Here is a 20,991-nt window from a genome sequence, read left to right as displayed (position 1 = left end):
GTACTCTATCCACTGTACCCCCTAGCTGCTCCAGTGGAGATCTATATTTCAATATAATTATGGATTTCCTTTGTAGTCCTATGTAGTTTATTTTGTGCACTTAACATACTGTTAAGTGTGTTCACAGGCTTCACTACACTGTCAGAGGGATCCAAAACGCACAGAAAGGTTATGAACGCTTGCTCTTGCCTACCTGAGGGTCCTTTTCATGCTCTGGGTTTTAAGCTCTATTTATGGTGCTAATTTCCAATGCAAAAACTCTATGTCTCTGAGGCTTACTACTATCCAATTCTGTTTCCTCCTGTGCGGAGCCAGAGACTCCCTAGAGGAACATGTCCCCACCTCCACTTAGGTGCCAGAATTGATCGAGATGATTTACAGCAATCTGAACAACATAAAAGATTCCAGTGCCATCAGAATCATTGAGAAGTGTATTCAAGAACTAGCCCAGAAGTATCCTGATGAAGTCATGCTGATGTTTCTCTCCATCCAGGATAATGTTCAGTAAGTCAATGCCACAGCCCCAAATCTATCTAGGGTCTCTCCACCCCCAGCCTTAGGGTTTTCCTTCTCCCAACCTCTTATTACCTCTTCTCTCTGTCCTAGAGCCTTAAACTCTCAGCCACTTCCAGATCCCATTTCTAATTGTCCATGAGACATCTAAAACTGGATGTATTGTAGACATTTTAAACTCAACAGGTCCCAAATCAAATTCATTCTCTTTCCTCTCAAACGCTATTCCTCCTAGTCTCCTAGGTTCTCAATCTGCGGGTCATCTTCAATCCAATTTTTCTTACTTTTCACATTCAATTGGTCTCCAACACATCCTCTTCTCTCCTCTGACATTGTCAATATATCTGGATCTCACCCTGTTTGCTTTCTTTGTCAACTCTCAAGATTTCAGGAGCAGGAAACAAGGGAGGGTATGGTTATCTTTGGGATGCAGGGTCTCTTGAGGGATAGTTCCTTGAGAATGCTACTCTCATAGCCCATTTATCTTTTCTGAAGGTGTCTGGGACAACTGCTCGGGTTAGAGATAATAGGTAATTATAGTCCTGCTCCATGCTTTAGTATGGATCAGTCAGTAAGACGGATTCTTTCTGTTGCATCTTTTCCCCACTCACTTCTCTTTTCCTCCTTCAAGCATCAAAATTTATGTTAGACTCTAAAGCTTGGGAATCTGAACAGATCATTCCCTGAATTTTTCTGTTCCCTGTGAATGTGAACATACTGTGAACATACAGTAATTAATTTTCAGTTAATGAGTATTTATTTTCTCCTCCTGCCACTCTACCACTTTGATTTTTTCTAATTGATTGATGGAATGCCTTTTTCTTTTTATTTAGCTTTCAGAACATTTTAACATCTATCATTTACATTTAAAAGTGAACTACCACAGAAACGAGTGCTAGGGATAATGTTGTAAAAAAATTACCCTGGCATGGATTCTGTCAATATAAAGTTATTAAATTAAAAAAAAAAAAAAGTGAACTACCCTCCCCCTCCAAACATTTCTGGCTTTGCATTTCCTGAAAGCCCATGTCCCCATCCATATAGCAGTGGAAAGTAATAATAAAATGAATTAACTGACTATTTCAATCACAGAGTTCTCCTAACATTATGAACTCATAGTATGGCTCCAGTAGTTTGTAACTGACAGCAGGGCTGTGAAATTACAAGAGAGCCTTCATAATTATTGTCTTCATTAATTTTTTAATATATAGTGAGAGAACTATGAACATTTCTTTTCAATGTATAGTAGTTCCCCTTTCATTTTTTGAACAAATATGCACAATCAAATAAATACAAATTCCAATCTTGGCAATGTCCAAAAATATATATTTCATTCTCCATCTTGAATTCTTCAGTTCTGTTTCCTCACAAGTCATCTGGAATTGTAATTGATCATTGCATTGGCCAGAGTTCTTAGGTGTAGCAAAAAAAATTTTGTCGTTATAATGTTGCCACTATATAAATTATTCTCCTGGTTCTGCTTACTTCATTCTGTATCAATTAATGTAAATCTTAAGTTTCTTTAAAAGTATCTCTTTTATCCCTTATAGCATAGGAATATTCCATTAATTCATTTATCATAGTTTGTTCAGTTATTTTCAATTGATAGGTATCTCTTTAGTTTCTGATATTTTGCCACTACAAAAGGAGCTGCTATAAATATTCTATATCTGTGGGCCCTTTTTCTCTTTCTTTGATCTCTTTGAGGTATGGAACAAATAGTAGTTTCATTGGGTTGAAGGATATGTACATTTTAGAGACTTTGGAAGTATATTTCTGCTTTTTAAAATGGCTGTACCAATTCACGACTGGACCAACAATGTATTAATGTGCCTATTTCCTTCCATTTATCTCCAATATTTGTCATTTTCCCTCTTAGTCACTTTTCCCAATCTGATGGACATGAGGTAAAACCTTGGTTGTTTAATCTTCATTCCTCTAGTTTTTAATGATTTGGAGCATTTTTTATATGAAAACTGCCTTTGTATTTAATATGATTTTTATAATGGATGTTAATTAACTGGCGAAGTATGTGTAAGACTCTGGGGATGAAGTAAAAGGAAGAGGAGGGGAATGAAGAGAAGGAGTGAAGGAAGGAAAGAAAAAGGAAGAAACAGAGAAGGGAAAAAAGAAATGAAAGAAGAATCTTAACTTTTCTTGCAGGCAGGGATGATTTTATTTTTAAATTTTGTATCCCTAGGAATTGAGAGGCAGAATAGCCTAGTGGATAGAGAAGTGGCTCCTGAGTTAGGAGTCGCTAATCATACTTGGGTGTATGTCTCTGGGAAAGGATGCTGTTTTGTGACTATATAATAGGCACTTAATAGATATTGTTGCATTGAATTGAAGAAGAGAAGGGATGGTGAGACAAAAGCGGAAATAAGGGAACAAGAACAAAGAAAAAAAGATTTCTAAGGGGGAGAGAGCTAGGCAAAACCTTTTCCCTTCTGATGCTTCGTGGAACCTGCAAAAGCATAGTCTGAGGTGGTCTAGCTAATAATGGGTTTCTATCCCTACAGGGATCGAGAGCTGTGGAAGATCCTGGCAGCCTCCTCCAAAGGCTATGATAACATTCTGAATCATCTGCTAAAGAGGTTGAAGTCTTTAAATTTTCAGGATCCCAAGGAGTCTGAACACTCTGTGGTGATCAGTTCTGTGGTGGTACGTTGATGAAAAGCCAGTAGGACAGGGGATGGAGATAGAGCTTGGAAGCAGAATTCCCAAACTCCATGGAGTGCCCACCCCTTTGCTTTCTTTACAATACCTGGGAGCACAAAGGGTACTTGGAGGGAGGAGAAATGACACCGGTTCGGACTCGTTAAGGTGATTGATCTGAGCTGAAAGTCAGGAGATCATTTGTGTAAGTTGTAGTAAAAAACTGAGTATCTTTGGTTCTTACTTTTCTCCCTTGTGGATAATGATTCCTGCCCCTACCTACCCCACAGAGATAAGGAGGGATGCCTTGAGATAGTAACTGTGAAAGTGCTCTGAAAAGCAGAAAATTAAAAGTTAAGAAAGGTCTTCAAAACCACAGCTAGGTATGGCTTTGACACACTATAACCATAGACTGTCCTGAGGAGGGAGTATGTTATAGTGGCTTTTTAAGGGATAAAACTTTTGTAAGTGAGTAGACCAAATAAAAGTGATAATGCTATTTCTCTCTGCTCCCTCAGGCCAGCAGGGCTCTCAATGAGCTGCTTTTGGAATCCAGTTCTATGGTAGAGGTGGAGACCTTCTACCCTTGGCTGTACATGGCCCTCCTGTCTCTGATCTCCTTCCTTGTGTTTGAAGAGGGCAGCAAGAATCTCCCCAAGCAGCCAGGGATGCCTGAATGGCTGAACCCTGTGAGGTATTTCCCACAGAATCATAGGGTTACAGAGTTAGAAGGGATCTTAGAAATCTTCAAATGCCATCGTCCCTTAACAGAAATCCTCTCTGTGGGCTTGCTTACAAGTGGTCATCCTTCCTCTTTTGAAAGAGGTGATGGGAGAGAAATACTTTTTAAAACTGCCCATTTCATTTCAGGGTTAACTCCAATTATTAGCAAGTTCTTCCTTATATATCTATAGGTATTAGTTTTGATTTCTGAAGTCAAGCAGAATAAGTTTAATACCTTTTCCCTATTACAAGTCTTCAAAAACTTGAAAATAGCTCTCACAGCCCCCTTCAATTTTCTTTTTTCTTTTTCAAATTAAACATGCCCAGTTCTATCTAAAGTTTGTCCTGTTTGCCAGTCTGTTTAGTCTGTTTACCATGGAACCCATTTTCTTTGTGTGTACTCTAGTTTTTTAATATCCCTCCTTTGTGGTAGCCAGAATTGAATCCAATTCTTCGGTTTTATTCTGACCAAGACAGCAGAGTACAGCAGGTCTCTTGTCTCCCTTGTTTTGGACTCCAAACGCGTGGCCTAAGATCACATTATTGACTCATAGGAAGCTTTTAGTCTATGAAACCTCTCCAGGCTTTTATCACATGAATGTTGTCTAGACAAGCCTCTCCCATCTCTGTATATATGGGATTGATTTTCTTAACCCCCAGTGTAAGGCTTTGCAGTTATCCTAATTGAACTTCTTTTTTTTACAACACAATGCCCAAGCACTTAATAAATGCCAGTTCATCCACTGATTGTTAGATTCAGCCCATCACTCTTAAGCTGTACTGTTTTGAATATCTTATTCCATCTCCAGTACACAGTCCATCCCTGCTTAGAGTAATTTACAAATTTGGTAATCATGTCATCTCTGACTTTATTCAAGTTATTAATCATGACATTGAACAGATCTGAGCTGATGATAGATTCTCGGGCTCATTTCTCTGGAGACTTCTCTCCAGACTACCTTGAATCGGTCATTATCTACACTTTGAATCTAATTCATTTGGTTACAATTGATTACAGATTGATCTAACTTTACTTTTATCTAGTTTGCATTTCCCCACCTTATTCTCAACCATAGACTGTAAGGCTTTGTCAGATGCCTGTCTGAAATGTAAGAATTCTCCCTCTATATTATTTCTCAGATGTCATTGAGGAAGTGCTGTCCAAAAAGACAAAAAGATTTCACTCATGTGACCAGTTCTTAATGAAGCTATACTGCCATGATCACTCTTCCTTTCTAGGTGCCCCCTAACTATCCTTTTATTCACATATTCAAGATTTTTGCCAAGAATGCAAGTCAAACTCAACTTATAATGTAAAGTCCATACTCTTCCCTTTCTTTGAAAATTGAGACAATATTGTCCTTCTCCAACCATAGGATAAATACCTTTGTTGTTCTTTACAACTTTCAGAGATCACAGACAATGGCTAAGTAATCATTTGCACCGATTCTTTCAGGACTCTCAAATGAAATTTGACTGAGTCTGGTGACGTCCACTCACTGGGGCTCCTAGGAGCTCTCCTACTATCTCATGTGAGCAAAGGCTTTTTAGTTGAATGGGACTATAGGAGATATCTAATCCAGTCCTTTCTTTTTAGATGAAGGAATAGGTCCAGAGAACTTAAGTGTCTTGTCCAAAGTCACCTAGGCAGTAAGAACTGGGATTCAAACCCCAATTCTCCTAACCCAAAGTCCAGGCACTTTCCACTGTATCAGTCTGATTGAGTTTAACTTCCCTGTTGATCACTTTTGTTTCATCCTTGCCCATCGAAATATCGTCCTTGTCAGGAGAGAAAACGGAAGCAAAATAAGAGCTGAGAAGCTCTGAGCTCATTCCTTTATCAGTCCTTTACCTAGTCCTAGTCACCTACAGGAATTCTATCTTTTCTTTCTTTGATCTTAAGGAAGAGAAGATGGAAAGGGGCATGGAGGGAAGAAGGGAGGAAGCAAGAAAGTAAGTAGGGAGGAAGGAAGGAAACAAAGAAAGTAAGGAGGGAAGAAGGAAGGAAAAAAAAGAAGGAAGAAGGAAAGAGTAAGGAAGGAGGGAAAGAGAGAGGAAAGAATGAAAGAAAAAAGGAAGTAAACAAGGAAAGAAGGAAGCAAGAAAGTAAGAAGAGAGGGAAGGAAAGAAGGAGGAAGGAAGGAAGGAGGACAGGAAGGAAAAAAACCAATAAATCAATAAACACATAAATTATCAAGCGTCTATTATGTGTCAGGCACATATCTTTCCTCCCTCGATATTCCTTAGCATCTGTTATGAACTTAAGCTAGTTCTGAGAGCCATCATTCCTCATACTATCTTATATCTTATCCGTGTATCTAGTTATATCTTTTAGGTACTCAGAGCTGCCCCAATGCCTCTTTAATCAATTCTTTTCTATTTGATTGAATTCAAAGTTGTTTGGTTAGTCCATCCAAAACTTGTTTTTTGAGTTCACCAAAATAGAATGACTTATCTACACACATATGTGTGTGTGTGTGTGTGTGTGTGTGTGTATGTATGTATGTATATATCTCAAACTGCCTTTATGGCAAATCATGCAAATATCCTTATTCCCTTGTGTGAGTTCTATAAAATGTAACCTCACAAAGACTTGTGGAAGGAGTTACTCGTTATTTCCAGTTCTCTGTTTATGAAAAGATCTAATAATTTTTTTTTCTAAAATTATCTCAGATTTTGGAGATTCTCACAAACAATTCTCCTCATGTCTTGTGGCTATTCTTGGCTACTTTGGCTACTTTCTTCCTCTCCTAATGTAGTATACTAAGGAGATCTCTCATAGCTGTCTACTCATCACCTCTGTGACTAAGCATCCCCCTTCTCTTGTCTATACCAGTGCTTGGAATACTGTCTTCTGGGGGTACTGAGTTGTCTTTCTTCATGGAGGTAAGCAGCTCCCCATTTCCTCCAGGAAAATTTCCCAAATAAACAAACTAAAAAGAACTAGATAACAATATTTCTAAATTTGGATTATCTTTCCTACATTTGTTGTTTTTCGGCTGTTTCAGTAGTGCCTAACTCTCTGTGACCCCATTTGCGGCAAAGATACTAAAGTGGTTTGCCATTTCTTTCTCCAGTGCATTTTACAGATAAGGAAACTGAGGTAACAGGATGAACCCAGCATCACATAGGTACTAAGGATCTGAGGTCAGATTTGAACTTAGCAAGATGAGATTTCCTGACTTCGGGCCTGGCACTCTATTTACTGTGCTTCCTAGCTGCCCATCTGTCTTATTAGATTTCCCATTTACTGCTAATGATAGATGTCAGTTATATAGACCTTTAAAGTTTACAAAACATTTTACCTATGACATATCACTTGATCCTTGTGAGATTAGTGCTATGATTATCTCCATTTTACAGATGAGGAACCTGAAGCTAGGAACGAGGTCCCTTGCCCAAGGTCACACAGCTAATAAGAATCTTACACAGAATTTGAACTCATGTCTTCCTGATTCCAAGCTCATTGCTCTACCCACTACACCAGTGATGTCAAACTCAAATAGAGAGGGATCTCTACTGGCACATATTTCATGACCAGCAGAAGTCTAACCTCTGTGCATCAAGCCCTCAACTGTAGCAATAGACTCTGTGTCAGGGAGTAACACCATGCAAAATCACACTGACTCAGGACTTCTCAGCTTTACCAGTGATTTACTGTGTGACCTGAGCCAAGTCACATAATTTCTTTGGTTCTCTGTTTCCTCTTCTATAAAATGATTGCTTGAAAAAAAAAAAGCCATTGTGTGCTATATAAACTACAAAGTGCCATATAAATAGACATGCTGTTACTATGTTACTAGCACCTTGTAGTGTATCTGTAAGTACTTAATTCCTGTAGCCTTTCATAGCTCCAATATACTATGCTTCTAAGAGACACAGGAAATGATTGTATTTGGATACAATAACAACAGCTAGCATTTATATAGTGTTTTGAGATCTCCAAAGCACTTTACATGAGTTAGCTCATTTATGATCCAGGAAGAAACTTTTGGACCTCAGTGTCCTCATCTATAAAAAAGATGTAACTCTGTTTCCCAGAGTGTTTTGGGCAAAAGTTAAATGAATGAGCAGTGAAAGCAGGAAGGGGTGATTTCTTGTTAAGGGACAGCTGGTAGGTGACTTTCCCACTCTTTGCCATTTTCACAGCTGTACCATTGAGGCCCTGAAGACCTTGATCAGCTCAGCTGGGTATGGCTACCAGGTGTCTTTCATGCAATATCACAAGACCTGGAAACTCCTGGCTGATCCAGAGGGATATTTGGATGGAATCGCCTTGGTAGCCAAGTAAGCTTTCTGTCTGGGATCAACATCTTGGGCTGCATTCTCCTGTGACTGAGACCCTGGATTCTGTTCTCTGCTTTCCATGACAGGTCTATGATCATTAGAAGCTGCTGGCACATTCGCCCCATTGTCAGTCTCATCTTTAACATCCTCAACGGGATTGAAGTTGGGAGTTCTGTTACTGCCTTAGCTATCTTCACCGAGGTCTGTGAGACTCAGTAAGGGATTGTTCTGGAGGGGCTGGAGGCAGGAGGAAAGGTGGCCTGGGCTCCAGGGTGGTGCCACATGGGTGAGGAGGCAACCTAGACATCCAGACTTTTCCTTATTCCAAGGATGATGATAGGAGTGATAATAACAATAGCTATTTTAAAAAATGTAGTGCTTTAATGTTTGTAAAACACTTTGCATGTATCATTGCATTTGGTTCATAAAACAACTCTGGGAAGTAGGTGGGAGAAGATAAATGATAATAGAGAAGAGATTGAAGAAATCTTTTTGCAGATGAGCAAGCTGAGCACTGGAGAGCTTTAGTGGCTGGTTCAAACCCAAATCGTCTGCCTCCACATCCCTCCTTTCACTCTACTACATTGTTAATTCAGTTTGCTGAGCACTCCCACTGTGGGGGCCAAAGCAGGTCCCTGATCTCTGAAAGATCTTATTTTCTAAGCCACTTAAAACACCTTAAAGCCACTTAAAGAGACATGGAAGTGAAGTAGGAAGTGTGAGTTAATGATGATAAGAAGATTGTCTTCTAATTGGAGAGATCACACACCATATGACATTGGAATTGGATTGGTCTTATGGGAGTGAATTCCTGTTGATTTGAACCAGGGACCCCAAGATCTTCTCTGATTGATTAGGAAATGATTTCAGTCAGAAGACATCAAAACAAAATCTTGGGACTCAGATGAAATGAAGCAATGAGTCCAACAAAAACCAGGCCCAGCTATCCCCACCTTCACTTGCAGTTTAGTTTTAGTGGGTTTTAAGACTGGTAACAGAGGGGATGATCATGAACTCTGTTTATTTCAGTGAAATATTTTTCTTCTCTTGACTTAGATTAGAAAGAATTGTAGGTAGTTAAAGACATGATAGAATGTTGGAGTTCAGCTCCTGTAGTGTGATAATCAGGAGGCTAGGAGAAAGAATTCAGTTAGAATTCTTCAATTTTATTGATCAGGATCACGAATATATATACCTTAAATGCTTATAGGTTTGATACAAAATGCACTCTATTAAAATTCTTATAGCCTAACAAAATCTACTATGATATAAATGATTAAACCCCTTAAGCCCCGAATCTTGATTACTTAGAAAAGTAAATAGTTGAGATACACATAGTATAAAATTTATTATACCATTATCTTAGGTACTCTTCTCCCAAATGCTTTTAGTCTCCTTGTAGACATTCATTCCTGTCCTAAGTTCAGAGTTTATCTTTAGTCTGTTGAGTAGTGTTTGCATTTTGTTTCACTCACTAAAATCCCAGTTTATAGTATTATCAAGCATGTCTCTGCTATTAAGAAAAGAGATGTTGGTGAGCCAAGTTACAATAAGATTTAAACCTGGAATGGATTCTTACCTCCTGGTCCTCTATAGTAGAATAATAATAAAAATAGTATTTGGAGAGATGTTATAGTAAACATAACTTTGGGCCTTGAGTCATGAAGATCTGAGTTTAGCTCTCAGCTCAGAAACTTTGTGATCCTTGGGCAAATCACTAAACGGTTTGCCTCAATTTCCTCATCTGTAAAATGAGCTAGAAAAGGAAAAGTCAAACTACTCTAGTATTTTTTGCCAAGGGTCATGAAGAGTTTTTCATTTCATGATTGAAATGACCCCACAGTAATAAGCATAATAAAGATACTTATTTGGAGGAGGTGAACAAGGGAATGATTGATGGATATTTATAAATGTTGCTCTTAGTGAGAAATTCTCATCCAGAGGGCATGCCAGTGTTCTTTCCCTGAATTATTCTTCATTGATATAATGCCAAAAATAATCTAAGAATATATGTCTATATATTCACAGCAGCAGCTCCATATTTTCAATTCAACAATTAAAACTCAACCCTTCCTAATTAGTTTATTGTTCATTGCTTATTGCTTATTGATGTGTGTGATACAACTATCACTGATTGAGGTGGGGCAGCACTGGGATCTGACACCTCTACCTGTGAACAGACGTAGGAAGTCAGTCATCAGCATCCATATATGGGCTTGGAGCCATTGTTTTTTCTCTCCCTTTAGGGGAAATAATCTGGTATGATGGAACCAACATGGAGTGTTGAGATGAGAACACGAAGATGCTGCCAAGAATCAATTGACATGTATTACTAGATGTTACAATTGGCATGGATATACATTCACATGAAAAAACACTCACGTGTACTCTGGACCAGAGTTTCTCATTGAACTTTGAGTGTGAACATTTGTAAATGCTCATCAGCCTTTCCCTCGTTCATCCTTCTCTAAATACTCTGATTGTTGTTTCAGTCATGTTGTTCCCATATCGTTCCAGTTAGGTCTCACTCTCTGTGACCCCATTTGGGGTTTTCTTGGCAAAGATACTGGAGTGGTTTGCCACTTCCTTCTCCAGCTCATTTTAAAGTTGAGGAAACTGGGGCAAATAGAAAAATAGGTGACTTTTCCATGGTCACATAGCTGGGTCTGAGGTGGGAAGTGGAGTATGATGTCAGAATTATTTTCAGACTAATATTTCATTTCCAAAATGGAAAATGTAGATATGATGTATAGATTTGTCTATTTCTGAGGACATTCTTTCAGGTGTTTTGATAATTGGTAGGTATGAGCAGCTGGGCTCATATACTCCACTCTGGCCATACAGCTGGCCAGCCTTCTCTTCTACCTGTACCTTTCCTTGAATGCTATTCCTTACACCACTTCTTCATTGGAAGGCATTACAGTTAGTATGTCAGCCATTCATCCATTGCCCTTTGGACAATGAAATTGTGATTTTTTGAAGACTGTGGTGTTCCAAGATTGGCAGTCAAATAACATCACTGGGAGAATGTTATGATGTTAAAAAGACACAGATGTCCATCACATTAATAATGTCTTGAATTGCATTCAAGGTATTTCTTGATTTATCCAGTTAGACTGTAAACTTCTCTAAAGGTCAGGAAAAATGTCTTCTTGATTTTTTTTTTATATCCTATGCAATATCTAGCACAGACTTGGACACACAGTAGTTACTTGATAAATGCTAATGCCATTCATTCAAATGGAAGAATAAATGAATGAATGATTTCTGCATTCATGTGTGGTCGGTCAGTCATTGGAATCCTTTGAAGCATTGTTAGCTCATACTGCCAAATTCCTGAAAGTCACAAGCATTTCTCATTTGTCTCTAAGCTTCTTTTTGCCTTTGTTTTTGGCAGCTGCTCCGCAACACAGAGGTGGCAGCCATGACAGATGAAACCATCATCGAACTCCTTATAAATTTTGTCCAAAAAAATGAACCGGTGACCCAGCAACTGGTGCTAAAGGCAGCAGGGAACTTTGGGACGCATAAGGAGACGGTAAAGTTGTGTGTGGGGGGGAGATAATGTGGGGGATGGGAGCAGGCAAAGTAGCACAGCTTGAGCATTGTGCCAAAAAAAGTGCTCTCAGCAGATGCTGCCATCTAGGAAGGACTGGGCAGAAGTGGGGCCCTGGAACCTCTCTACCTGTTTCTGACCAAGCCCAAGGTGCTGGCCAAAGGCATCTGTTTAAGGGCTTGGAGCTTTATAGGGAAAAAACCCTCAGAGCGAGTTCCCTAACAGCTAGATTCCTAGGCCACATACTCAATGTCCTTAGAGAATTTGTGGGAAACTGGGATTGGAAAATGCATGATATCACCCAGATCGATGCTGCTGGAAGTTGTTGGAAATTTCCGAAACATCGGGAGTTGAGGATAAGAGCGAACACAGATAGGGAGCTATCGGCTGCTTCTGGCCCCTGGTGCCTCTGGGTGAATGCAACATGGTTCTTCGGTCCATGCTCAAAAGCTCTCCCCTCTCCCTCTCTCCCCTACCCCCCATTGGGGAAGGATCCTCCCACTTCTCACCCCAACACTAGGCCATCTCAAGCTCAACCTCCTTTTGTCTGGGAGGTGGGTAGAGTTGCGGGACATCGCTGGCTCTGGGGAGCTGGATTCCAAGCTCCTCACGCTCTGCGGGTCTGTGCAGAACAAGTTCTTCCGAATGCTGCAGCCCTACATCCTGAGCTGCTGCTACTCCACAAACTCCAAAGTCGTGACAGAAGCATTCTTGGCTCTGAGATGCATTATCTACAACCTCACCTGGACCGACTCCGTCGTACTGCTCATTGAGATCTCCTGTGCACTGCGGCCCTTCTTTGATGATGTGAGAGTTCAGAGATTTGGGAGGGGGTGCAGAGAGACAGCAGGTGGGGGCCCTTTCTATGCCTTTTCTATGCCCAGCTGCCATCTTAGAAACCTCAAAGAAATGAATTCAACCTCTGTTCAATTTTTACAAATGTTTATTAAGCTCTGGATGCAAAGTATGCAAACAAAAATGATCTCTGACCTAAAACTGGCTCTCTACTAGAAAGAGGAAAAGGCATTGTACACAGAAAAAGCACTGGATATAGACTCAGATCAATCTTGCCTCTTGCTTAATCTCAGTTTTTTCATTTGTAGGATGGGAATAATACTAGCAGGGTTGTTGTGAAGATCAACATGATACTATGTAAAAGAGCTATAGAAATGCTAGCTGTATGGTTTTTTTTAGTATATATTTTATTTTATTTTATAATAACTTTATATTGACAGAATCCATGCCAGGGAAATTTTTTTTACAACATTATCCTTTGCACTTGCTTCTGTTCCGATTTTTCCCCTCCCTCCCTCCACCCCCTCCCCTAGATGGCAAGCAGTCCTACATATGTTAGATATGCTAGCTTTTTGTTTAACAGTATTTATTGGTGTCAATAATCATAAAAAATGTGTTCTCAAAGCATGTCATAGCAGATAAACAACTGGCTTTAGAGCAAGAAAACTTGCATTCGATTCCTGCCTCTTGACTAAACCTCTAAAACACAAAGCTGAGGGACATTAGCAGAGGGAATTTTCTAACCTGGAATTCCCCATCTCAGTAACATCACAGAAATTGCATACATGTAGCACGAGGGGATTTGGGGAGGGAGAAAGCAGCAACAACGGAGGCACTCAAGGGAGGCTTTGTGGAGGCTGTGTGTGACATGTGAAGCTGAGTAAGGATTCTGAGAAAGGAAGAGGAGGAGAATGGCGTGGGAGAAATGATAGAGAGGGACGTTGAGCCATTCTGAACAAAAGTGGCACTTGAGTTGGAAAAATAGGTTGTATGCAGAGAAGGATCCTAAACAGAGAGTGACGGGGAAGTGAGAGAAGATCAGCCCCGTTCTAGATATATCTGAAGGAGGGTCAAGAAAGGCTTCATAATTGCACATGTTTAACCTATATTGGATTGATTCTTGTCTTGGGGGGGGAGAGGGAGAAAGGGAAGGAGAAAAATTTGGAACAAAAGGTTTTATAAAGGTAAATGTTGAAAACTATCTTTGCATGTATTTGGAAAAATAAAATACTATTATAATTTTTTTTTTTTAAAGGAAGACTTCATGCTGCTAGTAGTATCTGAGTGTGTATGGGGAGGTTAATTTGTGAGAAGCTCAGTATAATCCTAGGAGTGGGCCATAGGGTTTTTTTTTTAAACATTCTTAAATTTTTTCCCCATTTTTAATAATTACTTTTATAAAATTTTGATTTCCTTTTTTCTACCTTCCTCCCTTCCCTCTCCCTTCCTCAAGACATCAAGCAATCTGATATAGGGATATACATGTACAATCATATTAAACACATGGACCCTAGTTCTTTTGGCCAGCAGAAGATCCTAGCTGTGTGTGACTGAGCAGGGAGCTAGCTGGATCTTGTTAACTTCCAATCATAGAATATTTGAGACAGACAGGGAGGACCTTAGATTCTGTATACCCATAGGGCATGGATTTTGAGCTAGAATAATAATGACAACAATAGCCAGCATTCATATAGTGCTTTTAAGGATTTGAAGCATTTTATAAAATATCTCTTATCCTCATGATAATCCTGGAATATAGAGACCATTATTATGTCCAAATCCAACTTTTAGCCCAGGGGTTCTTAATCCTAAATTCCATGGATAGATTTTAGGGGGTCCATGAATCTGAATGGGGGAAAAATTCCATCTTTATTTTCACTGTTCTCTAATGGCAATGTAGCAGTTCCTCTGATTATTGAAGAACATGATTTTAAAAAGGGTTTCCTAGGCTTCATGGGATTTCCAAAGGAGGCTGTAACACCCAAAAAGTCTTCAATCACCACCCTAGTCCAGACTCTGCCTCTTCCAGATTGGGCCTTGATTTTTTTCCACCCAAGGTCTTACCAGAGGCTAGTGGCAGAGCTGGGAAGGGAAAACAGGTCTCTGGATTCCTTGCTACTCTGGGAAGGGGGCTGGGAAGGATGGAGAACCCAGGGGCGAACATAAGGAGAGGAGAGAATAGGGAACAAACAACCCTCAGCCTGGGCTCTAGCCAGATGTGTGTGTTTTTTCAGCTCAATATTTTGGGGTCAAGGCTGTGGGCTTAGGTGAGGTAACACAGGCAAATATTTTTGCACATGTAGGTCCTTTTCCCTTTTATATATGATTTCTTTGGGATAAAGGCTCAATAGAGATGCTGGATCAAAGTAGAGCTATGATTCTAAGGTTGCTGGCTAAGGGGAAATACTAGTGCATATACTCATCTGTATGTTCCCTTCCTCTCTCTAGGAGTCGGACGACCTTCGCTATAATTCAATTGACATGTTTGCTGCCCTCTTGGCCAAGGTGAAACGAAGGTTCTTGATGGCTCCCTTTAGGTACCAGGTCCACTGCAGCCTGGTTCCCCTGATGTTCCACCTGCAGGATGAGAACATCAATGTGACCCATGTGAGAGCCAAGGCCCCAGGTTCTGGATCTTTCCCTCCCACCCATATTATCCTTGTTCTTCTCGGGAAATAAGCACACTCTGGAGCTGACTGTGGAGAGAGATGGGACAAGTCATGATACATCACTAGAGGATGTCTCTTTTTCCCCAGAGATTTTCAAAATTTCTAGCAGGGTTTCCCTGCCTGAAAGCAAATGGGGAGTAGATAATATGATTCTCTGAATCCTGAAATTACTATATGAATCATATCCAGCTCTGGGTCAGAAGTCATTATACAGAGAAAGGAAATACAGACTGACCCCAAAACTTTCCTCTGAACACTGGCTTCAATTTTTTTTTTCCTACCTTTTTCTGGGCTGACCCAGGCTCAGTAGGGAAGGAGGGATGGCGGTAGGATGGGGGTAGAGACAGACATGGAAGTTAGGCTCAGAGGCAAATCACAGGGGAGAGACAAGGGCATGGAGGCCCTGACTCCCACCGCCTCTACCAACTCTACTATTTTTGCCTTATTTGCAGCAGATAATATGGGGACCACTTGTGTGATGCTGCGGACTTTGGCTTGGGGGGGGGCATGTCATGGGGCGGGGGAAGGGGACCACTGAAATTACTGTCCTGGACTTGGGAGTCACCAAGTCGGAGGGCATTCCATGTAATTGGAAGTATGAGCAGACTGAGGCTCATGAGAGGGAACCACACACAGCTTTGTGCCAACTGAGGGGTTTTATCGTGACCTCCTTTGGTCTTGTGGAGCTACCACAAGTCCATGGTGATTCAGACTTGTCACATTTCAGTCACTGCCAATGTTCTCCCCTCCCCATCCAGGGACTTCAGAACTTTGAGGGAAAGAAGGAACCTCCCTACTTTATCTCCTTCTGTCCTTGCAGGCTAGCAGGGATGGCCTCTGCCACTCTGCCAAAATTCTGGTCTGCCCACGCCTCAAGTCGGTGTGCAGCAACAGAGACATGTTCACCATTGGGAGGACCCTGGTAAGTCAAAACATCCCCATGTTGTTGACCATCCCGCCAGGGATGGAAAGGTGGGGAGGCACATCTCTATGGATCACTATCATGATAGAGGGGGAGCAGCTGTGTCAGGGTCCTGCAGTATAGGGCAGAAGGAACTGGGTGCGAATCTCACCTCATACACTAGGGGGGCAAACCTGGGCAAGTCATTCATCTTTTGGGGGCCTTCAGTTTCTTCACCCCTAAGGTGGAGAGCCCTTCCTGTTCTAAATCTGTGATCCTGCTATAGTCCTTAGGGGATGATTTCCTTTTCCTCCTCATCATGTGACTGTTGCCATGTGGTATTCTGCAGGGTATGGGGCCAAAAAGGTAATGGAGACTCAGCTTCTGTCCTGTGGGGCCTGAGAGTGTCCAGAAAGAGTCACACTGACTTATATGGACACTGAATAATAATGGCTGTCATTCCATGTGGTTTCTAAGCCATTTTACATAGATTATCTCAGATTTGATCCTCACCACAATCTTGGGAGGTAGATACTGGTATTACTCCCATTTTACAGATGAAGAAACTAAGACTGAAAGGTTAAGTGGCTTATCTAGAATCCCACAGTAAGTATCTGAGGTGAAACTTGAACCTTGGTCTTCCTGCCTCTAAGGCTGCTGCTCCGAGCAATTCCCTAAGACCTCACATTTCCTGGTCAGGGCTGATTTGCACTGATAGAAACTTCCTCTTGTGATGAAATCACAGGTCAGGTAATAAACTGAAACTGGCCCTTTAGGTCTCTACTTGCCTCTTCTTCCAGCTGGAGGAGCAAAAGGACAAAATCCCCTGGTTTTTGAGTCAGAGTCTCAGCTACTTTAATAATCCCCAGTCGGGCATACGACAAGCAGCTGTGTGGTTGACAAGTAAGGCCTCCTCTTCTGTCCAGTCCCATCCAGTCCCATCCAGTCCCGTCCTGTCCTGTCCTGTCCTGTCCCATCCAGTCCTGTCCCATCTAGTCCCATCCTGTCCCATCCAATCCCGTCCTGTCCCAGCCAGTCCAATCCCGCCCTATCCAATCCTGTCCTGTCCTGTCCTGTCCCATCCAGTCCTGTCCCATCTAGTCCCATCCTGTCCCATCCAGTCTCATCCTGTCCCATTCAGTCCAATCCCGCCCCATCCAATCCTGTCCTGACCCATCCCATCCCATCCCGTCCTGTTCCATTCAATCCCATCCCATCCTGTCTTGTCTCATCCCATCCTGTTCTGTTCCATCTCATCCTGTCCCATCCAGTCCTGTCTCATTCATTCCCCCCCCGTTTCATCTCATCTTGTCCTGTCCTGTCCCTTCTTATCCCAAGGTGAGCCTCGCCTCTCCAAAATAAGAGAATACATCTCTGGTTCTGAATCTTATTGAGAAAAGCACAGAGAACTCTTGTTTAACTATTTGAGAGTTTTTTTGCTACTATCCTTTTCAGCCCAAAAGTCCCCAGCAGGGCTGAACAGTCTCCTCCCAGCAAGAAGGGTAAACTCATCAGTGGTCAGAGCACACACTTTACTATCCTGTAGAGTATCACAGTATGGGAAAGGATTTAAATCTGGGAAATAGATGCTCCCAACAGTTGCCCGAGTGACCTATGACGAGGCATTGAAAGGGCATCTTGTATTTCGGCTTCAGATCTGCCTCACATACTAAATGATTGATCCTGGACAAGGTCCCCTTTTAACCTGTTTCCTCATTTATAAAATGGAAATAAGAAGAAGAGCAAGGTTGTTGTGAGGATCAAATGAGATAAAACATGAAAAACTCTTTGTAAACCTTAAAGCACCATGTAATTGGGAGTCTTTTCAAGTGGGGGAGGAGAAAGGCTTCCAGAGCATGTCAAGAGAGCACTGTCTGACTACTGAGGGAACTTTGTGTCCTTGGATAGGCCAGATTATCCAGATCAAGGATCTAGAAGGTGAGGAGGAATATCAAACAGTCTCTTCAGGTGAGCAGTGGCCCCAGTGCCAGACTTTTGAGTCATGGAGGAGGTAGGTGGAGATGCGGGCAAGGGTTGGGTGGGCCAGAAATGAGGGAAACCATTGATGATATTCAAATAATAGAATCAACTTTCAGTTATCTACTCTAGTGGAGGGGTAAAGAGAGGTGGGAGATCACCAGAATCCTGGTAAGGCAGCAGTGAACTTTCCTTGTAATTAGGTCCCACAGACCCACTACTCCCGGATCTAATGTATTTTTTGGCTCAGGCCCTCTGTTGGTTGAGATACTATCTTGGATGAACTAGGAAGGACTGACATTGCTCCTGACGAGAGATTTGGCAAGAACTTGACTTTCTCTCCTTCAGGGATTCCCAACCTTCTCATCTCTTTGGAATAAAGTTGAGGTCATGCTTTCCTCCCATTTGTAATGCATAAGTTTTGAGTCAATCTGCACTTTTTGATAATGTTTGGGCCAAATCATTTTTACAAGTTTTCTTCCTTATTTCTATTTTTCTTATTCTCTTGGGCTCTCAAGTACTATTCCCTGGACAATGCAGAGGGGCTTTTTGTAGCTGCTAATTGATACTCTGCTTCCAAGCACTGGGTTGAATCCCAGGTGACCATTTTTGAGGCTCTTAAAGTACTTTACACCTGATTAATCCCCCTGGTCTTCTGGCAGGAGAGGGAGCAGAATGGGGACAGTGAGGGGACAGTAACAGTAAAATCAGGAGGATGAGCCAGTTCTTTAAGTCCCAGCTCCATCCCAGGACAGTGTAGGTTTGTTGGAGACTTTGGCCAGGGAGCCAAAATCAGTTCTTTGTACCTGTGACCTTCAGGTCCAAACCAAGGTGTCTGCCTTTACCCGGGCAGCTCCTTAGCCCTTCTGCCCCAAAGCCCAAAGTGCCGCTTACCGGTTTTGTTTTGCAGCCCTTAAGCACATGAAGAATGACCCAGACCCCGCCGTCTCCTGCTTGGCGACACAGACCATCTGCATTCTGGGGGTCAAGAGGATTCAACAAAGACACTGCTGGCACGTGGTTAATTTCATCTGCTGTAGGGACATAGGCAAAAAGGTGATGTGCTGAGCCAGAGGCCCAGCTCCTGTTCTCTGCCCCCGGGCCTTTGCTCACCTTGCTTCTTCATCTCTCCTCCCCAGCCGCCCTCCTAGGCCAGCCGCCTTCATAGGCCAGCTGCCTTCCTGATGTGGATGCTGCTTCCCCACTGTCCCCATATTATTTTGTGTTTCTTCTTTATGTATTTGTCTGGAATCAGGAAGGTCTGAGTGCATACTGGGCCTCAGGTACTCTAGGCAAGACAATCATTTCTGGCTGACTCAGTTTCCCTTATCTATAAAGTGGGGATGATAACAGCATCCACCTCAGAGGGCTGCTGTAGGGATCCAATGAGGTAATATTTGTAAAGCACTTAGCATAGTGTCTGGCACATAGTAAGTGCTATATAAATGTTAGCTTATTATAAGTGTTTGCTGAAATAAAATGAGGTTTCTGAGCCATGTACCCATGATGTTAATACTTTTTGATTTCTGCAAAATTTTCATAATAAAGAGAGAAAATTGGAGTTGGCTAGAGTCAATGTCCCCCCTTCCCCCACTTTTTTCATATTTTGTTTGTGAAATATCAAGTGAAAATAACTTCATTTTATTCCCCCAGTCAAGTCAGACTCTATGCTGATTCCTGAAAACCGTTCCACCTCTACTTACAATCCAACAGTCCAAAAGACCAAGCATTAATTAAGTGCCTACTTAAGAGCAGACATTCTTTTTTTTTTCTCCTTTTTTTTTATTAAAGCTTTTTATTTTCAAAACATATGCATGGATAATTTTTCAACATTGACCCTTGCAAAACCCTGTGTTCCAAATTTTCCCCTCCTTCCCCTACCCTCTTCCCCTCTCCTAAATGGCAAGTAATCCAATATATGTTAAACATGTTAAAATATATACTAAATACAATATATGCATACCTATTTATACAATTATCTTGCTGCACAAGAAAAATCAGATCAAAAAGAAAAAAATGAGAAAGAAAACAAAATGCAAGCAAACAACAACAAAAAGAGTGAAAATACTGTGTTGTAATCCACACTCAGTTCCCACAGTCCTCCCTCTGGATGTAGGAGGCTCTCTTTATCACAAGATCATTGGAACTGATCTGAATCATTTCATTATTGGAAAAAGTCCATCAGAATTGATCATCATATAATCTTGTTGCCATGTATGATGATCTCCTGGTTCTGCTCACCTCACTTAGCATTTGTTCATGTAAGTCTCTCTAGGCCTCTCTGAAATCATCCTGCTGATCGTTTCTTACAGAACAATAATATTCTATAACATTCATATATCACAATTTATTCAGCCATTCTCCAATTGATGGGCATCCACTCAGCTTCCAGTTTCTGGCCACTACAAAGAGGGCTGCCACAAACATTCTTGCACATACAGTTTCCTTTCCCTTCTTTAATATCTCTTTGGGATACAGGTCCAATAGAAACACTGCTGGGTCAAAGGGTATGCACAATTTGATAGCTCTTTGGACATAGTTCCAAATCGCTCTTCAGAATGGCTGGATCCATTCACAATTCTACCAACAATGTATTAGTGTCCCACTTTTCCCACATCTCCTCCAACATTTGTCAGTATCTTTTCCTGTCATTTTAGCTAATCTGAGAGGTGTGTAGTCATATCTCAGAGTTGTCTTAATTTGCATTTCTCTGCTCAATAGTGATTTAAAACAACTTTTCATATGACTGGAAATGTTTTATTTTCTTCATCTGAAAATTGTTCATATCTTTTGACCATTTATCAGTTGGAGAGTGGTTTGAATTCTTATAAATGTAAATCAATTCTCTATATATTTTAGAAATGAGGCTTTTATCAGAATCCTTAAATATAAAAACGTTTTCCCAGTTTATTGCT

The 20,991-nt window shown here is 41.2% G+C and overlaps 1 protein-coding gene across 1 annotated transcript; it reads left to right on the top strand.

Annotated features, from left to right (window-relative positions):
• Nucleotides 1–370: 370 nt before the first annotated feature.
• Nucleotides 371–20,833, top strand: LOC127561588 (maestro heat-like repeat-containing protein family member 7). Its single transcript, XM_051996766.1, has 13 exons — nt 371–504; nt 3,033–3,174; nt 3,687–3,862; nt 8,041–8,178; nt 8,265–8,379; nt 11,576–11,716; nt 12,365–12,541; nt 14,978–15,136; nt 16,019–16,120; nt 16,900–17,002; nt 18,008–18,067; nt 18,987–19,132; nt 19,730–20,833. The coding sequence occupies exons 1-13, from the start codon at nt 371–373 to the stop codon at nt 19,748–19,750; spliced, it is 1,614 nt and encodes a 537-aa protein (XP_051852726.1). The 3' UTR covers nt 19,751–20,833.
• Nucleotides 20,834–20,991: the final 158 nt, after the last annotated feature.

This window comes from Antechinus flavipes, chromosome 4 (assembly GCF_016432865.1).
Source record: "Antechinus flavipes isolate AdamAnt ecotype Samford, QLD, Australia chromosome 4, AdamAnt_v2, whole genome shotgun sequence".
Lineage (NCBI taxonomy): Eukaryota > Metazoa > Chordata > Mammalia > Dasyuromorphia > Dasyuridae > Antechinus > Antechinus flavipes.
Note: the sequence above shows the minus strand (reverse complement) of the source record. Positions and strands in the feature narration are given on the sequence as shown.

What these genes read in the sequence shown, in the direction of transcription:
- LOC127561588 (XM_051996766.1), top strand. Translation starts at nt 371, where the DNA reads ATGATTTACAGCAATCTGAACAACATAAAAGATTCCAGTGCCATCAGA. An exon ending in CCTTAGCTATCTTCACCGAG is followed by an intron (nt 8,380 to 11,575) that starts GTCTGTGAGACT and finishes TGTTTTTGGCAG; the next exon opens with CTGCTCCGCAACACAGAGGT. An exon ending in TCACCATTGGGAGGACCCTG is followed by an intron (nt 16,121 to 16,899) that starts GTAAGTCAAAAC and finishes CTCTTCTTCCAG; the next exon opens with CTGGAGGAGCAAAAGGACAA.